The 18,625-nt window shown below is 38.2% G+C and overlaps 1 protein-coding gene across 3 annotated transcripts in view; it reads right to left on the reverse strand.

The window, feature by feature from the left end:
* Nucleotides 1-11,756: 11,756 nt before the first annotated feature.
* Nucleotides 11,757-18,625, reverse strand: part of LOC133557190 (alpha-N-acetylgalactosaminide alpha-2,6-sialyltransferase 1-like) — a 35,045-nt gene continuing 28,176 nt past the window's right edge. For 2 of the 3 annotated variants that reach the window (XM_061907461.1, XM_061907460.1), the window contains exons 8-10: nt 15,848-15,931; nt 12,338-12,437; nt 11,757-12,258 (exon numbers count right to left, since the gene is read on the reverse strand). In XM_061907461.1, the coding sequence (XP_061763445.1) occupies nt 12,070-12,258; nt 12,338-12,437; nt 15,848-15,931 (373 nt within the window). In that variant the 3' untranslated portion in view covers nt 11,757-12,069. The remainder of the gene's footprint in view (nt 12,259-12,337; nt 12,438-15,847; nt 15,932-18,625) is intronic. The other variant, XM_061907462.1, reaches the window with a different exon arrangement.

Below are 18,625 nucleotides of genomic sequence, written 5' to 3' on the forward strand. Positions count from 1 at the left end.
TTATCTACGAATCTTTCACCCTCGCTCAAATTAATGGGGAAATTGTCGCTTTCTCGGTCTGAATCGCTCTCGCTGCTGGTGGCCATGATTGTAAACAATGTTCAGATGTGAGGAGCTCCACAACCCGTGACGTCACACGCACATCGTCTGCTACTTCCGCTACAGGCAAGGCTTTTTTATTAGCGACCAAAAGTTGCAAACTTTATCATCGATGTTCTCTACTAAATCCTTTCAGCAAAAATATTGCAAAATGATGAAGTATGACACATAGAATGGAGCTGCTATCCCCGTTTGAATAAGAACATCTCACTTCAGTAGGCCTTTAAATCACAGGTGTGAAACTCAAAGGCCCAAGGGCAGGGGTATCCAAAGTACGGCTCGGGGGCCATTTGCGGCCCACAGGTCATTTTTTAACGGCCCCACGGCACATTGTAAAAATACTATTAAAACAACAAAAAAACGTAAAAAGTGTTATAAAAGAGCCAACAGGTGAAATGTAACAAGAAAATGTTGCAATGTTGACTCTAATAACACAAAGCTGCCATGCAGGCTGTTTCTTTCTTTAAAAAATAATAATGAATCAAAATCGATGGCATTATGAAATATTGACCTAGATGGATGGATAGATAGATAGATAGATAGATAGATAGATAGATAGATAGATAGATAGATAGATAGATAGATAGATAGATAGATAGATAGATAGATAGATAGATAGATAGATGGATGGATGGATGGATGGATGGATGGATGGATGGATGGATGGATGGATGGATGGATGGATGGATGGATGGATGGATGGATGGATGGATGGATAGATAGATGGATGGATGGATGGATGGATAGATGGATAGATAGATAGATACATAGATAGATAGATAGATAGATAGATAGATAGATAGATAGATAGATGGATACATAGATAGATGGATACATAGATAGATGGATACATAGATAGATAGATAGATAGATAGATAGATAGATAGATAGATAGATAGATAGATAGATAGATAGATAGATAGATAGATAGATAGATAGATAGATAGATGGATACATAGATAGATAGATAGATAGATAGATAGATGGATGGATGGATGGATGGATGGATGGATGGATGGATGGATGGATGGATGGATGGATGGATGGATGGATAGATAGATAGATAGATAGATAGATAGATAGATAGATAGTACTTTATTGATTCCTTCACGAAAATTAAAGTTCCAGCAGCAGTGTACAGAGTTGAGATCAATTTAAAAAGTAAAAAGTAAATAATGGGGGGTTTAATCTAAAAAAATAGAAAAATAATACAATAAGAATAAAAATAAAAAGCAACAATGAGAATAAAAAGATAACAGTAAAATAAGAATATAAGAAGAGAAACTAAGAAACCTATTGAAGGCTCCAATATTGTCACATTAAATATTCCACTTTGAGATATTCTTTGCGGAAAAATGTTGCATATTTTGTGTTTGCTATGTAAAAAAAAGTAAGCTGTTTATTTTGTATTTGTTTTAAAACTGACCTAAAACAAGCAAACAAAAAACATAAACAACAATAAAACTCATAATCTGAAGTTGATCTGGAGGTTATTGTGTTAAAAGTCAACAGTTAATAAAATGTATAATTTATTTTTTAACACTTTAATGAGTAGGAGGATCCCCAATAATTGTTGTGTAATTGGTTTTTAAGTGTCATTGCTAAAAAAATAATAATGAATTAAAATCAATGTTGTTATGAATTATTGACATTTTTAAGGGTCCAATTCTTATATAATCTCAAATATTCCACTTTGGGTGAAAATATGACATTTTGTGATTTTTTTCCATTAAAAAACAGGGTTTTCTTGGACAAAAAGAGAATTCAACTCAAATCTTTAATAACGTTATATTGACAGATAGACCTAATGTTGATCTAGAGATTTAAAACTTGAATAAGAATAAAAATAATAATACTGAATAATGACACATTTTTCATATTTTTTGACCAAAACCCAAGCCTGAGTGGAGGCCCAAATGTATATTTTTTGTACATATATTGTATTGGTTTTTAACATAAGAAATATCAAAATGGCCCCCGCTTGCTTGGATTTTTCAGTGTGCGGCCCTCAGTGGAAAAAGTTTGGACACCCCTGCCCAAGGTCAAATTCATGGCTTGCGTTAGCCTAAAAAAAATATGCATCCATAATGTAGGATTAAGATTAGTTTATTTGAAAGGGGACAATGCAATTTCAAAAAAGACAGAATTAGCCAGAAGGCTAGTTTTCATCTATAGTCCCCTGGCTATGATCTAAAAAAGGCAGTAAAAATTTTAGCATGCTAACATTACCATGCTATTTAAAAAAAAATTTTTTTTAGCTAAATTAGCAAGTATGCACCTTAGTGTCATGTATTTTGGTATTTCACTAATGCGAACTGTAAGCGTGCTATTGAAAGGAAAGTAATTTGAGCATGCTAGCTTCTTTAGCTTGTTTTGCTCATATTTTTTTCACTTAACGCCATCTGGCCAACTGTTAGCGTTTCATTTCAGCTTTGGCTCGTCAACATTCACACAAAATTTCTACCAAAATTACAAGATTATCATTTTATATGGCTAGCGTTAGCCTAAAAATCATATGCATTTATAAAGTATGTACATTTTGTAAATAAATATGGAGGTTTTTTGTAAATAAATATGGAGGTTATTGTGTCAAAAAAGTTTTTTTGACACTTAATCCATAAATTTTTTTAATCGACTTATAGAGGCTAACTGTAAGCATGCTATTGATATTTAAGTAATGTTAGCATGCTAGCTTCTTTAGCCCATTTTGGTCATATTTTTTTCACTTGACGCCATCAGGCCAACTGTTAGCGTTTCATTTGGGCTTTGGCTCGTCAACATTCACACAAAATTTTTACTAAAATTGCAAGATTATCATTTTATATGGCTAGTGGAGCCTGAAAAAATCATATGCATTTATAAAGTAAGTAAACTTAGAAAATAAACATGGAGGTTATTGTGTGTCTTTATTACAAAAGCTTTTTTGACACTTTATCTATATTTTTTTCTTTTTGTATAGATGCTAACTGTAAGCATGCTATTGATAGGAGAGTAACGTTAGCATGTTAGCTTCTTTAGCTCGTTTTGCTCATATTTTTTTTACACCTGACGCCATCTGGCCTACTGTTAGCGTTTAATTTCGGCTTTGGCTCGTCATCATTCACACAAAATTTCTACCAAAATTGCAAGATTATCATTTTATATGGCTAGCGTTAGCCTAAAAATCATATGCATTTATAAAGTATGTAAATTTAGTAGATAAATATGGAGGTTATTGTGTGTTTTTATTACAAAAGCTTTTTTGACACTTAATCCATAATTTTTTTTTAATAGACTTATAGAGGCTAACTGTAAACATGCTATTGATGGGAAAGTAATGTTAGCATGCTAGCTTTTTTAGCCTATTTTGTTCATATTTTTTTCACTTGACGCCATCTGGCCAACTGTTAGCGTTTCATTTCAGCTTTGGCTCGTCAACATTCACACAAAATTTCTACCAAAATTGCAAGATTATCATTTTATATGGCTAGCGTTAGCCTAAAAATCATATGCATTTATAAAGTATGTACATTTTGTAAATAAATATGGAGGTTATTGTGTGTTTTTATTATAAAAGTTTTTTGGACACTTAATCCATAATTTTTTTTAATAGACTTATAGAGGCTAACTGTAAGCATGCTATTGATATTTAAGTAATGTTAGCATGCTAGCTTCTTTAGCCCATTTTGGTCATATTTTTTTCACTTGACGCCATCTGGCCAACTGTTAGCGTTTCATTTCGGCTTTGGCTCCTCAACATTCACACAAAATTTTTACTAAAATTGCAAGATTATCATTTTATATGGCTAGTGGAGCCTGAAAAAATCATATGCATTTATAAAGTAAGTAAACTTAGAAAATAAACATGGAGGTTATTGTGTGTCTTTATTACAAAAGCTTTTTTGACACTTTATATTTTTTTCTTTTTGTATAGATGCTAACTGTAAGCATGCTATTGATAGGAGAGTAACGTTAGCATGTTAGCTTCTTTAGCTCGTTTTGCTCATATTTTTTTTTACACCTGACGCCATCTGGCCTACTGTTAGCGTTTAATTTCGGCTTTGGCTCGTCATCATTCACACAAAATTTCTACCAAAATTGCAAGATTATCATTTTATATGGCTAGCGTTAGCCTAAAAATCATATGCATTTATAAAGTATGTAAATTTAGTAGATAAATATGGAGGTTATTGTGTGTTTTTTATTAAAAAAGCTTTTTTGACACTCAATCCATACATTTTTTCTAATAGACTTATAGAGGCTAACTGTAAGCATGCTACTGATATTTAAGTAATGTTAGCATGCTAGCTTCTTTAGCCCATTTTGGTCATATTTTTTTCACTTGACGCCATCTGGCCAACCGTTAGCGTTTCATTTCAGCTTTGGCTCCTCAACATTCACACAAAATTTTTACCAAAATTGCCAGATTATCATTTTACATGGCTAGTGGAGCCTAAAAATTATATGCATTTATAAAGTATGTAAATTTAGTAAATAAATATGGAGGTTATTGTGTGTTTTTTAATACAAAAGCTTTTTTGACACTTAATCCATACATTTTTCTAATAGACTTATAGAGGCTAACTGTAAGCATGCTATTGATATTTAAGTAATGTTAGCGTGCTAGCTTCTTTAGTCCATTTTGGTCATATTTTTTTCACTTGACGCCATCTGGCCAACTGTTAGCGTTTCATTTCGGCTTTGGCTCCTCAACATTCACACAAAATTTCTACCAAAATTGCAATTTCACCAAAATTTGGTGAAAACTACCAAAATGGCCCCTGCACCCTTTAATTTGTCAGAAGGTGGCGCTCAGTAGGAAACGTTTGGGCACCCCTGGTATAGTGTTTCTGCCACGGGCCGGCCCTAGGTACGTTTCCAAGCACTGCAAGGAATAAAAGCTTATCAAATCCATGTCAAATAAATCAATGACATCATCATTTCCTGTATGACCATCTTGGACGATATCAAGGGGGGCTGGGGGGGGGGAACAGATGTGAAAGTTGACTTGAGTCCAGTTTTGGTTGTGGGTGTGTGAGGATGTGGCCCAGAGACCGGAAGCTTCTGGATTATGTGTCTGTGCTACGCCGAATAGCATTACGATAAACAGTCCTCATTCAATTTGCTTTATTTTGAAGCTGAGCAGCTGCAAGACTGCGGTCCTCGTCCTCCCCCGCCCGACCTCAAGGCCGTTTCTCAGCAAAGCCTGTCCGCCCACTTCCGGATCGACGCTGAGGTCATCAAGTGACACGCAGCACATGTGTGTCACGTTTTAGCACCGGAGGAGGGGGAGGAAGGCCAGGGAAGTCCATCACATCCCCCTGCTTATCTCTCTCTCTCTCTCTCTGTCTTCTTGTATTTCTACCCTTCTTGAGACATCAACAAGGAAAAGTAGCTTCCATATGAAGAGGTGTGAAAAAGTGAAGACATAAATCATGCTCCTAAAACGGAAAACCATTTGCATCCAACATAGAGTCAAATACTAGAGTCCGTGAACATTGCTCCAAAGTCAGGATTTTTGTTGTTGTTGATTTCAAAATGAGGCTGGTCCCAAAAACGAGGGATTTTTCAAATTGACTGTGTGTCGCTTTTAAAAGTGCTCCCCCTCTGGTCAACATATGAAATAACAAGTGTGTGCCAAAATTTGAAGTGCTCCCCCTCTGGCCAACATATGAAATAACAAGTGTGGGTAAGAAATGTGCCCCCTTTTGGCTAAAATTAAAATGAATGAAATAAATATGTATATAAAGACATACTGTCATAACTTGAAGTAAATAATGAAGATTAAATACTAATTAGAAGAAAAAAATCAAAAAATTAATAATTAACTTAAAGCTTACCTTTTTTTACATTTGCAAGTACATATATATTATTAATGTTGTTAATACACATATTTATGTATCTAGAGAGGCTTGTCCTAAAGAAGTAGGCATTTTTGGGAGGTCTCAAGAAGGCAAGAAATACAAGAATGTGTGTGTGTGTGTGTGTGTGTGTGTGTGCTGCAGGAAAAGGGAAACCACAATTTGTCCAATTGTGTTTTCACAGCAAAAATTAGGTCCATACCAACTCACAGGGTATTTTTGGTCAATCCGGTCCATATTTATGCACTTAAGGTAGGGGTGTCCAAACTTTTTCCACTAAAATGTATTATACACATTTATATATATATATACATACATACACATATGCATGTATATATTTATATATATACATATATACACATGTATATATGTAAATATATGTGTATATATATATATGTTTATACACACATAAATGTGTGTATAAACATATACACGTGTATGTATATATGTATGTACACACACATATATATATATATATATATATATATATATATATATATATATATATACACATATATACATACTACATATTACATTTTCTTAATTAGTAGAGAAAGTTAAATATCATTCATCCATATGAAGCCACCCCTGACTAAAAATGAGTTATATACGATTAATCGCGATTTTAAATATTTTAATAGTTTGACAGCCCAAATTATTATATAATGTATTTTTCCTAGTGTGTGAATGTGAGTGTGAATGTTTATCTATCTGTGTTGGGCCTGTGATAAAGTGGCGACTTGTCCAGGGTGTACACCGCCTTCTGCCCGATTGGAGCTGAGATAGGCACCAGCATCCCCCGGGAACCCAAAGGAAATAAGCGGAAGAAATGGATGGATGGAATAATGTCTTTTTCTCTTGTGGTGCCAATGTTGTTTTTGTCGGCCTCTGCTGGCCACTAGCAGTAAAGAACATAATAATTGACCAGTCACAAGAAGAGGGATTTTTTTTTTTTAGTTAATATTTTACAAAAATAAAAAATACATGCGTCATTTAGGCCAAGGGTGTCCAAAGTTTGGGTTGGGCCATTTGCGGTCTGCAGATAATTATTTTAATGGCACATTAAAACATATTTTTTGGGGGAAAAAAACAATAAAAAGTGGAATAAAAGAGAAGAAGTTGCAAAGTTGACCCTAATAACACCAAGCTGCCGTTCAGGCTGTCTAAGTCTTTTTTTTTGTCATACAAAATCAAAGATTTATTTGGCAAAAAGGACATAAAAAACTTTTTTTTTAAAATCTAAAAATTACAACCGAGCAATAGAATTGAAGTTTATTTAGGTTTAAAAAAAAAACAAAATAAAAATGTAAGCCCGTTTATCACCACTTTTATGAGTTGGGCCCTTTTTGGTCGCCAGGAATTTAAGTGGGATTTCTTCTTTTTCAAAACTGCCATTGAATATGAAATTAAAATCAATGTTGTAATGAATTGCTGACCTTTTCAAGGCTCCAATTATTTCACACCAAATATTCTACTTTGAAAATCTTTTTGGAGAAAATATTACATATTTCTGCCATAAAAACAAGGTTTTAACTTTAGGACTTTAAGGGCATTATTATTATTATATATATATATATATATATATATATATATATATATATATATATATTTGAGAAAAAAAAAGACTTTATATGGACAGCTCTGGAGCAGATGCAATGATTTAAGCGCAAAAAAAAAATAAAAGACGTATCTTTTATTTGTGGCTGAGACGCCTTCAGGTTCCCTGGGACAAAACCTGAGCAGAGCTTAAACTAAGATAAAAAAAATATATAAGTGGTTTTGATAAGTACAAATATCTAAATGGCCCCCACTTGCTTGCATCCTGGGATCTGAGCCACGGATGTCGTAGTGGCTTGTGCAGCCCTTTGAGACACTTGTGATTTGGGGCTATACAAATAAACATTGATTGATTGACAGCCTTATATACGTGTTATAATGAAGGCAACACATGATGTAAGTGTCTCTTTTAGCTATATTAGCCTACTATCAAAGGCTGACGCAAATCTTCGTTGACAGAAATCCATCCGTCTGCCTTCTTCTGCGGGGGGCGCTGGTGCCTATTTCACCTACAATCGGGTGGAAAACGGGGTACACCCTGGACAAGTCACCCTCTCATCGCAGGGCCAACACAGATAGACAATCAACATATCCCCAGGTGCATGTCTTTGGAAGTTGGAGGAAGCCGGAGGGAACCCACGCAGTCACGGGGAGGACATGCAAACTCCACACAGAAAGATCCCGAGCCCGGGATTGAACTAAGGACCTTCGTATTGAGAGGCATATGCACTAAAAGTAAATTATACAAACCCCGTTTCCATATGAGTTGGGAAATGGTGTTAGATGTAAATATAAACAGAATACAATGATTTGCAAATCCTTTTCAAGCCATATTCAGTTGAATATGCTACAAAGACAACATATTTCATGTTCAAACTCATAAACTTTTATTTTGCAAATAATCATTAACTTTAGAATTTGATGCCAGCAACACGTGACAGAGAAGTTGGGAAAGGTGGCAATAAATACTGAAAAAGTTGAGGAATGCTCATCAAACACTTATTTGGAACATCCCACAGGTGTGCAGGCTAATTGGGAACAGGTGGGTGCCATGATTGGCTATAAAAACAGCTTCCCAAAAAATGCTCAGTCTTTCACAAGAAAGGATGGGGCGAGGTACACCCCTTTGTCCACAACTGCGTGAGCAAATAGTCAAACAGTTTAAGAACAACCTTTCTCAAAGTGACATTGCAAGAAATTTAGGGATTTCAACATCTACGCTCCATAATATCATCAAAAGGTTCAGAGAATCTGGAGAAATCACTCCTCGTAAGCGGCATGGCCGGAAACCAACATTGAATGACCGTGACCTTCCATCCCTCAGACGGCACTGTATCAAAAACCGACGTCAATCTCAAAAGGATATCACCACATGGGCTCAGGAACACTTCAGAAAACCACTGTCACTAAATACAGTTGGTCGCTACATCTGTAAGTGCAAGTTAAAGCTCTACTATGCAAAGCGTAAGCTATTTATCAACAACATCCAGAAACGCCGCCAGCTTCTCTGGGCCCGAGATCATCTAAGATGGACTGATGCAAAGTGGAAAAGTGTTCTGTGGTCTGACGAGTCCACATTTCAAATTGTTTTTGGAAATTTTCGACATCGTGTCATCCGTACCAAAGGGGAAGCGAACCATCCAGACTGTTATGGACGCAAAGTGTAAAAGCCAGCATGTGTGATGGTATGGGGGTGCATTAGTGCCCAAGGCATGGGTAACTTACACATCTGTGAAGGCACCATTAATGCTGAAATGTACATACAGGTTTTGGAACAACATATGCTGCCATCAAAGCGCCATCTTTTTCATGGACGCCCCTGCTTATTTCAGCAAGACAATGCCAAGCCACATTCAGCATGTGTTACAAAAGCATGGCTTCGTAAAAAAAAAGAATGCAGGTACCTTCCTGGCCCGCCTGCAGTCCAGACCTGTCTCCCATGGAAAATGTGTGGTGCATTATGAAGCGTAAAATAGGACAGTGGAGACCCCGGACTGTTGAAGGACTGAAGCTCTACATAAAACAAGAATGGGAAAGAATTCCACTTTCAAAGCTTCAACAATTTGTTTCCTCAGTTCCCAAACCTTTATTGAGTGTTAAAAGAAAAGGTGATGTAACACAGTGGTGAACATGCCCTTTCCCAACTACTTTGGCACATGTTGCAGCCATGAAATTCTAAGTTAATTATTATTTTTAAAGATAAAAAAATGTTTATGAGTTTGAACATGAAATATGTTGTCTTTGTAGCATATTCAACTGAATATGGCTTGAAAAGGATTTGCAAATCATTGTATTCTGTTTATATTTACATCTAACACAATTTCCCAACTCATATGGAAACAGGGTTTGTAGATTAGAATCCATGCATCTCTCACCTGGTAGAAGACAAACGTGGCCATGGACTGACTCGCTGGAGAACTTTTACATCCCCCGAGATGGCGAACGTGGTGGATGGTTCGAATCTTAAACAGCACCAAAAGTGAATTTAGTACAAAAGTGTTATTTACCCATAATCAAAAAGTACAAAGTTGGATTGAATTGTCCCTGCAAACAGATAACGTCCTCCGGAGGACTTGGATGAGTCGAGAATCATGCGGATCACATATAGACTTCGTCTACTTGGCCATTTATGTTTCCCTCATGTGTCAAGGTCCCGTTGTTTTGGACCCGTTTGTTCGGCAACATCCTTGAATCCCTTAGTCATAACAAACAATCACAACATTTTGTAGAATGGTCAAACTGACCATATATTCAACTCTCAGCCACATATGGTCCTTCAATGGTTCAGAATAGAAAAAAGAGAAACGAGCAGACATTCCACTACTGTCGTGTCCTTAATGCTTTTTGACCTCACTATCTTTCCGGACTGTAACAGACGAAAAATATGCTACAAAAGGTCAGAAATTCCACCACACGAACACCAACCCCCAAAGAGGCATCCTGCAGGAAAAATACAAACCCTGTTTCCATATGAGTTGGGAAATTGTGTTAGATGTAAATATAAACAGAATACAATGATTTGCAAATCCTTTTCAAGCCATATTCAGTTGAATATGCTACAAAGACAACATATTTCATGTTCAAACTCATAAACTTTTATATTTTTTTGCAAATAATAATTAACTTAAAATTTCATGGCTGCAACACGTACCAAAGTAGTTGGGAAAGGGCATGTTCACCACTGTGTTACATCACCTTTTCTTTTAACAACACTCAATAAACGTTTGGGAACTGAGGAAACTAATTGTTGAAGCTTTGAAAGTGGAATTCTTTCCCATTCTTGCTTGATGTACAGCTTAAAGTTGTTCAACAGTCTTGTCGTATTTTACGCTTCATAATGCGCTACACATTTTCCATGGGAGACATGTTTGGACTGCAGGCGGGCCAGGAAAGTACTCGCACTCTTTTACTACAAAGCCACGCTGTTGTAACACGTGGCTTGGCATTGTTTTGCTGAAATAAGCAGGGGCGTCCATGATAACGTTGCTTGGATGACAACATATGTTGTTCCAAAACCTGTATGTACCTTTCAGCATCAATGGTGCCTTCACAGATGTGTAAGTTACCCATGCCTTGGGCACTAATGCACCCCCATACCATCACACATGCTGGCTTTGCGCCGAGAACAATCCGAATGGTTCTTTTCCTCTTTGTTCCGTAGGACACCACGTCCTCTGTTTCCAAATATATTTTGAAATGTGGACTTGTCAGACCACAGAACACTTTTCCACTTTGCATCAGTCCATCTTAGATGAGCTCGGGCCCAGCGAAGCCGGCGGCGTTCCTGGGTGTTGTTGATAAATGGCTTTCGCTTTGCATAGTAGAGTTTTAACTTGCACTTACAGATGTTGTGACCAACTGTAGTTACTGAAAGTGGTTTTATGAAGTGTTCCTGAGCCCATGTGGTGATATCCTTTACACACTGATGCCGGTTTTTGATGCAGTACCGCCTGAGGGATCAAAGGTCCGTAATATCATCGCTTACGTGCAGTGATTTCTCCAGATTCTCTGAACCTTTTGATGATTTTACGGAGCGTAGATGGTAAAATCCCTAAATTCCTTGCAATAGCTCGTTGAGAAATGTTGTTCTAAAACTGTTCGACAATTTGCTTACAAAGTGGTGACCCTCACCCCATCCTTGTTTGTGAATTACTTAGCATTTCATGGAAGCTGCTTTTACAGCCAATCATGGCACCCACCTGTTCCCAATTAGCCTGCACACCTGTGGGATGTTCCAAATAAGTGTTTGATGAGCATTCCTCAACTTTATCAGTCTTTATTGCCACCTTTCCCAACTTCTTTGTCACGTGTTGCTGGCATTAAATTCTAAAGTTAATGATTATTTGCAAAAAAATAAAGTTTATGAGTTTGAACATGAAATATGTTGTCTTTGTAGCATATTCAACTGAATATGGCTTGAAAAGGATTTGCAAATCATTGTATTCTGTTTATATTTACATCTAACACCATTTCCCAACTCATATGGAAACAGGGTTTGTATATGATCATAGCCTCATTATAGAGGCAACTTGTTTTCGCACCTTACTGGTACTTTAAGTATGTTGGCGCCGTGTTAAATAAGAGGTTTTTGTTCAAGTCTTTGATATAAACGTATGACTTTGCCGTCGTGAAGTTGCTTCCAGAGTTTCATTTCCATCCAAATGTCGTGAGAGGAGACCACAGGGACGTCTTTCTGCTCCCTCTCGTAATAGTAGTTGGAGTATTTGGCGTGGTCTTCTGTCATGAAACCGTAAGCGTCCACCTGGAAAGACAACAGATATTGTTGCCAGGAATGAGGACTTTGTCGATAACGTGCAGGTTCTCCTGTCTAATGTACTCACCTGGTCACAGGTGTGGAGAGCCAGGAAGATGGTTATAGCACCGGTGGTCGGTCTGAAGCTTGCCCAATGCTTCTTTGCCAAGCTGGGAGAATACAAGAACCTGTTGGAAATCAAGAGTGCAAGTTGTTTCAAGTGAGAACAAACAAGACCTAAAACCAGTGAAGTTGGCACCTAAATACTTTTCAAATCCTTATATTCACTTGAATAGACTGCAAAGACAATATATTTCATGTTACAACTGAGTAGCTTCATTTTTTTTGCAAATATTCACTTGGAATATAATGGCGGCAACACATTGCAAAAACGTCACAAGAGCATTTCCTTTTAACAACATTCAGTAAACATTTGGGAACTGAGGAGACATTTTTGAGGCTTTTCAGGTGGAATTCTTACATACAGCTTAAGTTGTTCAACAGTCCAGGGTCTCTGTTGTGGTATTTCAGGCTTCATATTTGACATATCTGGACTACAGCCAGGCCAGTTTAGTACCCGCACTCTTTTACTATGAAGCCACGCTGTTGTAACATGTGGCTTGGCATTGTCTTGCTGAAATAAGCAGGGGCGTCCATGATAACGTTGCTTGGATGCCAACATGTGTTGTTCCAAAACCTGTATGTACCTTTCAGCATTAATGGTGCCTTCACAGATGTGTAAGTTACCCATGCCCTGGGCACTAATGCACCCCCATACCATCAAACATGCTGGCTTTTTAATTTTGCGCCTAGAACGATCCAGATGGTTGTTTTCCTCTTTGTTCCGGAGGACACCACGTCCTCTGTTTCCAAATATAATCTGAAATGTGGACTCATCAGACCTTAGAACACTTTTCCACTTTGTATCAGTCCATCATAGATGAGCTGGGGCCCAGCGAAGACGGCGGTATTTCCGGGTGTTGTTGATAAATGGCTTCCGCTTTGCATAGCAGAGTTTTAACTCGCACTTACAGATGTAGTAACAAACTATGGTTTTCTGAAGTGTTCCTGAGCCCGTGTGGCGACATCCTTTACACACTGATGTCGCTTTTTGATGCAGTACCGCCTGAGGGATCAAGGGTCTGTGATATCATCGCTTACATGCAGTGATTTCTAAAGATTCTCTGAACCTTCTGATGATATTACGGAGCGTAGATGGTGAAATGCCTAAATTCCTTGCAATAGCTTGCTGAGAAATGTTGTTCCTAAACTGTTGGGACAATTTGCACATGCATTTGTTCACAAGGTGGTGACCCTCACCCCGTCCTTGTTTGTGAATGACTGAGCATTTCATGGAAGCTGCTTTTATACCCAATCACGGCACCCACCTGTTCCCAATCAGCCTTTTCACCTGTGGGATGTTCCAAATAAGTGTTTGATGAGCATTCCTCAGTCTTTTTTGCCACTTGTGCTAGCTTTTTTAAAACATGTTGCAGGCATCAAATTCCAAATGAGCTAACATTTGCAGAATATAACAAAGTTTTCCAGTTTGAACATTAAATATCTTGTCTTTGCAGTCCATTCAATTGAACTTAAGCTGAAAAGGATTTGCAAATCCTTGTATTCTGTTTTTATTTACCATTTACACAACGTGCCAACTTCACTGGGTTTGGGTTTTGTACGTTAGCATGGCAGACAGGGGCCGAACGTTTCCAAGCATGGGAAGGAAGGAAGTGAGTGTGGAGAAGAGAGCTGAGAAGGAGATGATATTTGTTGAGTTAAAGGGGAACATTATCACAATTTCAAAAGGGTTAAAAACAATAAAAATCAGTTCCCAGTGGCTTGTTGTATTTTTTGAAGTTTTTTTTCAAAATTTTACCGGTCTCGGAAAATCCCTAAATAAAGCTTTAAAGTGCCTTATTTTCGCTCTCTGCGAAGACACTGGCCATTTCCCTGTGACGTCACACAGTGCTGCCAATGTAAACAAACAATGGGAATACCACAGCAAGATATAGCGACATTAGCTCGGATTCAAACTCAGCGACTTAAACGATTCAACAGATTACGCATGTATTGAAACAGATGGTTGGAGTATGAAAGTATTGAAGAAGAAACTGAAGCTATTGACGCTATTCATAGCCATAGCATGGCCGAATAGCTGCGTTAGCATCGCCGGTAAAATGTGCGGACCAAACGATCAGGACTTTCGCATCTTTTGACACTGGAGCAACTTAAATCCGTCGATTGGTAAGTGTTTGTTTCGCATTAAATGTGGGTGGAAGGAAACGTAATATAGTTGCAAATGCATCTACAGATTATCCATACATCTCTGTGCCATGTCTGCTTTAGCACCGCCGGTAAATAGCATGTTAGCAACGATTAGTGTAGCATGTTAGCATCGATTAGCTGGCAGTCACGCCGCAACCAAATATGTCTGATTAGCACATACAGTAAGTCAACATCAACAAAACTCACCTTTGTGATTTCGTTGACTTTATCGTTGCAAATGCATCTGCAGGTTATCCATACATCTCTGTGCCATGTCTGCTTTAGCACCGCCGGTAAATAGCATGTTAGCATCGATTAGCGTAGCATGTTAGCATCGATTAGCTGGCAGTCAACATCATCAAAACTCACCTTTGTGATTTCGTTGACTATCGTTGCAAATGCATCTGCAGGTTATCCATACATCTCTGGGCCATGTCTGTCATCGCCAGTCAAATGTGGAGACACTTTGGTACATTCAATGGGGGTCTGGCGGCACATTTCTTGCCAGTGGTGCAACTTGAATCCCTCCCTGTTAGTGTTGTTACACCCTCCGACAACACACCCACCAGGCATGATGTCTCCAAGGTTCCAAAAAATAGTCCAAAAAACGGGAAATAACAGAGCTGAGACCCGGTGTTTGTAATGTGAAAATGAAAATGGTGGGTGTGTTACCTCGGCGACGTCACATTCTGACGTCATCGCCTCCAGCTCGATAAACAGAAAGGCGTTTAATTCGCCAAAATTCACCCATTTAGAGTTCGGAAATCGGTTAAAAAAATAGCTGGTCTTTTTTCTGCACCATCAAGGTATACTATATTGACACTTACATAGGTCTGCTGATAATGTTCCCCTTTAAGGAAATAAAATCCTTGAAGACAGAGAGCGTGTAGTTAGGTCATTTGAGGGAAGCAGTTGGTGCTGGTCTGCACCATACTGAAGCGGGATGAATCCATAACACCAACCAAGAATGTTCAAAATAATGTAATCATGAAAATATGATGAAACTGCCGATGGTCTTGGAGATACCGTAGAAGTCCACTCTCCAAGGTACAAGCTCTAAATTAATATTGCAAGACTTCATAAAACTGCTGTAGTTGTTTGTACTACTTCACCATCAAACCCACAATCGGCAGCTCGTCCATATTTTCGTGGATAAATGTCCGTCATTTAGATAATGTTTTAAAAAAATTCTTGCCTGGTGCGGTCGACTCATTCTGCTTCAGTATGATGCGGCCCAAGCAGGGCCACACTCAAACTGCGTCACCCAGTAAGCGTTTGCCCCCGTCAGCCGCCGTAAAACCGGTAAATGTCCGTGTTCTGTTATGTTGACCTGTTCCGCAAGTATCGGAGGAAGTCCTGGTGCAGGACGTAAAAGCGGCTCTCGTTGTACTGCCCCCTGTAGTACATCCTGGGCCTAAAAAGAAGGAATTGATACGTTATTACTGAAAATATTATACAAACCCTGTTTCCATATGAGTTGGGAAATTGTGTTGGATGTAAATATAAACAGAATACAATGATTTGCAAATCCTTTTCAAGCCATATTCAGTTGAATATGCTACAAAGACAACATATTTCATGTTCAAACTCATAAACTTTATTTTTTTGGGCAAATAATAATTAACTTAGAATTTCATGGCTGCAACATGTGCCAAAGTAGTTGGGAAAGGGCATGTTCACCACTGTGTTACATCACCTTTTCTTTTAACAACACTCAATAAACATTTGGGAACTGAGGAAACTAATTGTTGAAGCTTTGAAAGTGGAATTCTTTACCATTCTTGTTTTATGTAGAGCTTCAGTCCTTCAACAGTCCGGGGTCTCCGCTGTCCTATTTTATGCTTCATAATGCGCCACACATTTTAAATGGGAGACATGTCTGGACTGCAGGCGGGCCAGGAAAGTACACGCACTCTTTTACTATGAAGCCACGCTGTTGTAACACGTGGCTTGGCATTGTTTTGCTGAAATAAGCAGGGGCGTCCATGATAATGTTACTTAGATGACAACATATGTTGTTCCAAAACCTGTATGGACCATTCAGCATTAATGGTGCCTTCACAGATGTGTAAGTTACCCATGCCTTGGGCACTAATACACCCCCATACCATCACACATGCTGGCTTTTACACTCTGCGCCTAAAACAATCCGGATGTTTTTTTTCCTCTTTGTTCCGGAGGACACCACGTCCACAGTTTCCAAATATAATTTGAAATGTGGACTCGTCAGACCACGGAACATTTTTCCACTGTGCATCAGTCCATCTTAGATGAGCTTGGGCCCAGCAAAGCTGGCGGCGTACCTGGGGTGTTGTTGATAAATGCCATTTGCTTTGCATAGTACAGTTTTAACTTGCACTTACAGATGTAGCGACCAACTGTAGTTACTTACAGTGGTTTTATGAAGTGTTCCTGAGCCCATGTGGTGATATCCTTTACACACTGATGTCGGTTTTTAATGCAGTACCGCCTGAGGGCTCAAAGGTCCGTAATATCATGGCTTACGTGCAGTGATTTCACCAGATTCTCTGAACGTTTTGATGATTTTACGGACCGTAGATGTTAAAATCCCTAAATTCCTTGCAATAGATCGTTGAGAAAAGTTGTTCTAAAACTGTTGGACAATTTGCTTACAAAGTGGTGACCCTCACCCCATCCTTGTTTGTGAATTACTTAGCATTTCATGGAAGCTGTTTTTATAGCCAATCATGGCACCCACCTGTTCCCAATTAGCCTGCACACCTGTGGGATGTTCCAAATAAGTGTTTGATGAGCATTCCGCAACTTAATCAGTATTTATTGCCACCTTTCCCAACTTCTTTGGCACGTGTTGCTGGCATTAAATTCTGAAGTTAATGATTATTTGCAAAAAAAATAAAAAAGTTTATGAGTTTGAACATGAAATATGTTGTCTTTGTAGCATATTCAACTGAATATGGCTTGAAAAGGATTTGCAAATCATTGTATTCTGTTTATATTTACATCTAACACCATTTCCCAACTCATATGGAAACAGGGTTTGTATATAAAGTGTTCAAAATGACATGATTAAACACATTTTGTTGAGCAAAACAATCATACAAATTAGAGATGTCCGATATTATCGGCCCATAAATGCTTTAAAATGTAATATCGGAAATTATCGGTATCGGATTCAAATGAGTAAAAAGAAAGATGTTTTTAAAACGCCGTTGTCTGGAGTGGTAGACGGACGTAGGGAGAAGTAGAGCAGTTGCGTTTCCCAGTCAAACTTGCCAACACTCAGGATTTTCCCGGGGACTCACAAATTTCAGTGCCCCTCCCGAAAATCTCCCGGGGCATCCATTCTCCCGAATTTCTTCCGATTTCCACCCAGAAAAAAATATTGGGGGCGTGCCTTTAAGGCACTGCCTTTGCATGCCGGCCCAGTCACATAATATCTACGGCTTTTCACATACACACAAGTGAATGCAATGCATACTTGGTGAAAAGCCATACAGGTCACACTGAGGGTGGCCGTATAAACAACTTTAACACTGTTACAAATATGCGCCACACTGTGAACCTACACCAAACAAGAATGACAATCACATTTCAGGAGAACATCGGCACCGTAACAGAACAGAACAAATACTCAGAAACCCTTGCAGCACTAACTCTTCCGGGACACTACAATATACACCCCTGCTACCACCAAACCCCGCCCCCGCAACCCTGCCCACCTCAACCCCCGCCCCATCTCCCGAATTCGGAGGTCTCAAGGTTGGCATGTATGAGCATTACATAGCTTTTTACCTGCACACTGCCATATATATATATATATATATATATATATATATATATATATGTATATATATATATATATGAAATACTTGACTTGGTGAATTCTAGCTGTAAATATATTAACCACCGTTAGACAACAATAAAAAATAAACTCAATCAAACTAATTATTCATGTATTATGTTTGTATAGTAATGAATACAAATAGTAACTAGAAAATTCCAACGGAAATTTTGATGGGCCTGCTATCTGTGCCCTGGACCTCTGATTGTGGGCAAACGCTTCGAGATATCGACTTTTTGTAGAAACTGTGAGCGCCTCAAGGTTTTGAGGAAAGTTCAGGTGTTC

Source organism: Nerophis ophidion, linkage group LG08 (assembly GCF_033978795.1).
Source record: "Nerophis ophidion isolate RoL-2023_Sa linkage group LG08, RoL_Noph_v1.0, whole genome shotgun sequence".
In the NCBI taxonomy this organism is placed as follows: domain Eukaryota; kingdom Metazoa; phylum Chordata; class Actinopteri; order Syngnathiformes; family Syngnathidae; genus Nerophis; species Nerophis ophidion.